This window comes from Anopheles aquasalis, chromosome 3 (genome assembly GCF_943734665.1).
Source record: "Anopheles aquasalis chromosome 3, idAnoAquaMG_Q_19, whole genome shotgun sequence".
In the NCBI taxonomy this organism is placed as follows: Eukaryota; Metazoa; Arthropoda; class Insecta; order Diptera; family Culicidae; genus Anopheles; species Anopheles aquasalis.
In genome coordinates, this window is record NC_064878.1 from 47,323,064 (window position 1) to 47,329,063 (window position 6,000).

At 46.5% G+C, this 6,000-nt stretch overlaps 2 protein-coding genes across 2 annotated transcripts in view; one reads left to right on the top strand and one right to left on the bottom strand.

Moving 5' to 3' along the window:
* Positions 1 to 3,872: 3,872 nt before the first annotated feature.
* Positions 3,873 to 5,271, bottom strand: LOC126578616 (sugar transporter SWEET1). Its single transcript, XM_050241374.1, has 5 exons — positions 4,878 to 5,271; positions 4,719 to 4,796; positions 4,413 to 4,639; positions 4,178 to 4,353; positions 3,873 to 4,113 (listed from the first exon to the last, which is right to left on the bottom strand). Exons 1-5 carry the CDS (start codon positions 4,952 to 4,954, stop codon positions 3,988 to 3,990), a joined length of 684 nt encoding a protein of 227 aa, XP_050097331.1. The 5' UTR covers positions 4,955 to 5,271; the 3' UTR covers positions 3,873 to 3,987.
* A 106-nt stretch (positions 5,272 to 5,377) lies between these two features.
* The window catches only part of LOC126576702 (uncharacterized), a 7,249-nt gene continuing 6,626 nt past the window's right edge, over positions 5,378 to 6,000 (top strand). Inside the window, exon 1 of the mRNA XM_050238008.1 lies at positions 5,378 to 5,867. Within this exon, the coding sequence (XP_050093965.1) occupies positions 5,772 to 5,867 (96 nt within the window). The 5' untranslated portion in view covers positions 5,378 to 5,771. The remainder of the gene's footprint in view (positions 5,868 to 6,000) is intronic.

The window sequence follows — 6,000 nt, forward strand, 5'->3', positions numbered from 1 at the left end:
CGTTCTGAACATCGTAAATATAAACAGTTCGTCGGGGCTAGGATCGGTGAAATTCTCAACTTAACCGATGTAAAGGATTGGCGATGGGTGCCCACAAACCTGAATGTGGCCGATATGTTGACCAAGTGGTACCCTGAACCAGATATGCATCCAGACACCATATGGCTCCGAGGCCCTGAGTTCCTATACTTGAGTGAAGACAAGTGGCCAGTAAAAGAAATGCCTCCAGCAAACACGCATGAAGAACTGCGAGCCACTCACCTGCTTCACGACATAGTATGTGGGTTCGAGGGCTCGTAGAGGACGTGATTCTTTCGAAAGATGGCATATGCAGACAGGCATGGGTTAGGACTAAGGCAGGGTTATTTAAGAGAGCTACTGTGAATTTGGCAGTTCTAGAAATTAGGGAGTAACGTGAGTCTTTAAAAATGGGACCACGTTACGAGGAGGGGTGTTGCGAACGGCCCCTGCAGAATAAGGCTCGACCGCGGATTTGCTGATCGGCCGGATAGCGGCAGGAGAGGAAAAAAGGGAGAAAAAGAAGCAGTAGGGCAGTAGGGCAAAAGCAGGCCGAAAATAGTACACGTTTTTTGATCTGCTCCATGAATAAAGGATTGATACAAAAAGTGCGCAATCGGTCCCGCCCGAAACAATTATATTTTCCTTTTTTTGTCGCTTGTGAACCGCCGGTTCGTACCCTTTTCTTTCGTCGCCAGGGGTCGTGCGTCTGCTTATGTAGGGTGATGCATAATTTTCGGGTACTTTTCGTCCTTTTTCACCCCTTTTCCCCTGTGCAAGGGATGGTCCTCCTCCGTCAACGATCAAACCAACCCAGCCAGCCAACCAACCGAGAGTACGGGCTTTGCATTGTGGTCGCTTTTTATCGGATTTCAAAACAAACATCCAGCCACCGCAACAGCAGCAGCAACAGCAGCGTGGTCCAGACACAGGACCAGCATTACATATGAGCGTCCCCATTACTTTAGAGTCCTTTCTTCTCCTATCCCGCATGTTTTGGAAACTGTATCGATTTCTATGCGCCATTGGATTAGCTTTGGGCAGGGTGTTATTGTATGTTTTATCGCTTTATTATTGATGGCAGAGGTTGTACATTCGATTGAACATTATTGTGGCCATTTTTGAACCCGTTTTGTTGGATTTCCAAATTCCACCCCAGAATGTCGTAACAAGTCCGCCGCAGTAATATTTCGCTTTCGCCACCGAATGCAGTCAACCCATTTTCTGTGGCGTTTCCGTGATACACGGCACTAGCAAGCTCCTATTGGCTGTGAATTCCACTTCAATATGCGCCACTTGAGCGCTAGCATCAAGAGGTTCCATTATTCCCGTGTTTTGTAGAGTCGATCCTCCTGGCCCGGCTGTAAAGCGTTCGATTATGCATCAACCGTTTCCGGTCGATTTTTTTATACCCAAAAGTGGCCAGTAATGGCCGGAATTATGAAAAAGGGGCTAACATTTAGTAGAGCAGGATTACAATAAACGCAAGCCAAACAACAATGGAGGTTTCGAAGAGAAAAAGCAACGCGCAAAATCCTGTTTGTCGATTCGACCACACAGGCACGGGAGCAGGAAAAAAATCGGATCGGACTTCCCGGTCGGTTAAGGGTGAAACGCATTTTCGAAATCGCCTTAACCTACAGGCACCACGTTTAAAAAGCGATAAATTTCAAACAACTTCAACTGTGTGCCATATAAGTTGCCTTAATCGATTCAACGACGGGGAAACGGGGTTGTTCTGACCAGAGGGTTGTTGTTCCAGTGCGTGATCGGTAACAGCGGTACGCCCGGGTTTGCAGATGTTCCGCTTCACTTTTCTATCCGGAATGGTGGCTCTCGGGGATCTGGAGCAGCAGAGTAAACAAACAAACAAGTACACCACTGATTGCGTGCATCCGGAGCCTGATTTTTATGCAAATGAGTGATTATGTTTCGCTGTGGCATCAACATACAGTTTGAGGTGCATCGGAGGTGTCCCCTGCGACTAGACAAAAAGGAATAATACAGAATGCTGCAGGACAGTGCATTTTTGATTCCGGTTTCACGTCCTAAGCCGACATCTGCTGCAGCATCGGCAGAGCACTGCGCAGAATGTGCAAACTTCCGCGCCACACTGTCCCCCCCGACGAAGAGGGAGGGTGATGACGATCATGATAATCAACAGTTCTTTGGTGAGGCCTAAAATCGAATGACATTTTCCCTTCCTGGTTTCCTTCCTGTTTTGTGTTTGATTTCCCTCGGGGGAAAAGGTGAGGGACCCTGCCGAGAGGGTCCCTGATGTTCGATATTCCGATGGCGATGTTGATGGCATAAAAATTTACGACCACGACCGATCACCATCAAGAAGTCAGATCTTTATGAATCAATTGGAGACGAGATGCGGACGGATGGACGGGTCCGCGGAGTTGATACTCATCAATCAGTACGGCAAGCGGAACAGCCAGCCCGAGACCAGGTGTCCAGGGATGAACCGGTGCCCGAAAACGGTGCGCAGGTTCGAGGGTCCGCTTAGTTGCCCAAAAACCGGCCACGGGCGTGCATCGTGGAGGGGCGTTTTGAGTGATGAGCAGGAAATTGTGTTGGCATTTGCGCCCGCGGGACACACACTTCACTTCATTGACACGCTGCATTGTTTGGCCGGGTGATGGGCTGCGGCATTAAAAATGCACTGCCTCGCCACGTGGAACGCGGTGACAAGGGACTAATTTCTCCATTTCCACCAGGATTTTACGACACTTTTTGCACAATGCAACACACAAGGAACGCAATCAGTCTATTGTTGGCGTTGGCTTTTATCACGTTCACGCAGTTTCACGTCCTTCAACTTAACTTTCGGTTACGTTATACTCCGGATTGTAGCACGTGTTTGCGATTGGCGACAGATGATAGATGGAAGAGGAAAGTGATGAATCCGTTAGAATGCGTTGTTTTATCGTACATGTACCACATGTGCTGATGCAATGAAACGAAAAAAGTGATGTTTTCTTGTAGGTTTCAAATTAATAATTCGCTTTCTTCACAAAGCATTCGAAGAATTCCCAAGTTATTCCATCCACTGACTTGAAATTAATATAAAATACAATATTTATGTATGACTAATTTCGCGTTTGCGTAGAGCAGCTGTTACCGGTCGTTTCTTGGTTGATCTTCTCAGTTACAAACGGCCAAAGCCATTGAGCGACATGTGAATTGTTCCACTTTATAAAGGGAATGCATACTCTACATATGCCTGGTTATTCGGCACACAATTTCTCAATAGATTTAATGCATCCTTACTCAATGTGGTTTCTCCATCGTTCGTTTATTTTACTTTACATTTAAAAAAAACCATCATAGGGGATATTCGAGGCAACCATAAATGAGGTCGGAACGCAATTAGGTCACCATGATATGTTACACTATCGTCTCTTATCTCCCGAAACACGTCACAAGTCTCTTATCATCACCAACGAGATAAAGGGTAATTTGATTCGATATACGAGCGTACACGATTATACCATGCTTCTGGAATGTATTGACCAATTGCCGATCAATCATCGGTTTATTTAAGAAATCACCTAGAAGCATGTTTTAACAGTGTTTCAACACTAATAGAAGCAGAAACAAACAGACAGGCTATGTTGTTTAACATGAAATCCCAGGTTTGGGTGTGGTTTATCGATTCATCATTTTTTGCGTAAAGGCTAAAGAGAGACATAATGACCCAATTCTTGTCTCTTCGAAAGTCAAATCTTCTATTCCATTGTACTTTTTACACTTTCTAATCATTGTATGAACCCGTAGCCATGCCCATGGCACATGTTCTGCCAACTGTACAAATACTTCGGAGGTGACGCGACATACGCAACTCGGAATGCTCGATCTACGAGTAGAGTTTATTAACAACAACGCCTTTGCGTTTCGATAATGCTAATGATTACACAATCACAACTGGCCAATAGTCGTCCTACCCGTTTGTCCCATGTAATACTACAAAACAGGATTTTCCGATACCAACGGAGAGTAGCGGGGGCCATGGGAAGTTTTCGATTTCGGGTAAATCACGTACAGCATCAGCTGAATGCCTGCCAGCACACCACCCAAAAGGTTTGGAATCTGGGAATGGAGTAAAGATTGTTAGATTGTTTATCAGATGGAAAGATGCCGTACTGGCACACACCTGAACGTAAAGATCGTTGATAAGTACACCATACGCAGTCCACAGGAGGCACACAAAAAATGACGCCACGATGATCGGAAAAGGAAGACTGTCGGTGTTTTGCGTCCGGATAACGTGTGCCAACGTGGACAACGGAGATGCGAAAAAAATTACCGCCAAAAAGCAGCAAAGTAGTCCTGAAAACAAAGAAAGCAATGTAGTCGATTGAATGATGTGGCTGCATCCGCCACCTTACCTATAACCCGCACCGATCTTTCCGTATCGGTGGAAAAGGTAGTGTACACCGTGGCACTCAGTATAATGCAGGAAACGACCATAATCTGCCGCACCACCTCCCGCTTGTTGACGCAAAACAGGAAGAATATCACGGTGTACGTAAGGAACAGCGCCGAACCGATAAAGTTAACGAGTATAAGCGTGCTCTCCTCGGTCAAAACTCCATACTTTAGCCACATAAAGCAGCTGCAACCGGAAAGATTTATCACATGAAAACGGGACGGGACGCAGCATATCATCGTGAGGCCTGGCTGGTGTGACTTACGATAAGAATCCAGATATGAAGGGAACGGCCGATGTGTCTCCCGTTGATTTCTTCTTAAAATATCTCCGGCAGATGATCCTACAACAACAAAAAATCCAACGGCACGAGTGAGGCGGAAGTAGATTGGCCAAATCTTGGCGCCACGCCGATCGTACTTACGAGCCAGTCAGAAATTGTAAAACCGTGGCCACCGTCGACAGCGAGGCTAGGGTGTTTTTGGAGAGAACCGCTTCCATGATGTGATCCGTAGGCAGCAGATCATAGCGTCGCGTTGCATCCGAGGTCTCTAAACTCCATCCGACGGAATTAATACTTAAAAACACGCAATCCACTGGCCTTGGGACAAAATTTCCCCCGTAATTCCAGCTGCGACGACAATTTGTTTATTTTTTTTTTGCCCGCGCGGTAGGCCTCGTCCACATCATGCGTACAGTGAATTCGAACTTACTTCCCGACCAAATTTTGAATGACGAGTTTGGCCGTTTGTTGCTTAATTTTAAATAGTTTCCAAAGTATAGAGATACTTTAAAAGGATATCTACTTTGCCTAGAAAAACGTGTGAGTAAAATTTAGTAACGTTTTAGTAAAAAAAAGCCAAACTATTTTCGAAGTTCGAATGTGTACAGATCAAACTGTCAGCGAGCGGTTGTTATTTTTTTTTAGTTGTTCCTTTTCCTTTTTTTCCAATCCTCGCGTATCGGTCCACGGCCCGTGTGAAACCCTTTCTTGCTGCTATCAGTAAAGCGGCGGGCGATGGCGCCTCCTACCTCATTTACATGAAGACCCACCGGATCACATGAGACTACGATCTTCATTCTTGTGCGTATCGTCAACGGTAGTGAACGGGAGCCGAGACCGCTCGCCTCGCCCTCGGTTTCTCTAGTGTTCTAGCTTTTGCGCAAAATTGGCTCTAAATGCCGAAGGTTACGGCTACGAGCGGTGGTGAAAGTGTTGTATGCTCTAGCTTGTAACAGCGCGGAGGAGTGCATGTAGTGCGTTGCCAGCATAAGGTCAACGTTCTTTTGGTTTCCTCGTTTTCCACGGACGATAGTGATGGATTCGCCTGACCACGAGGAATCCCGGGTTCTGTACAGCGCCGGAAAGGGGCCAGAAATTGTGCAAAACATAAACGCCAACGCACGCAACAAGGTGAGCACCGTAGCCGCGAGGGGTTCGGCCCGTTTTTTTTATCTAGAAAAAGTTAATCCACCTCGACCGCAATACCCGACCGTCCCCGTCCACTCCGTTGACTGCGTTTCGTAAGCCCCGAGGCCACGAGGAA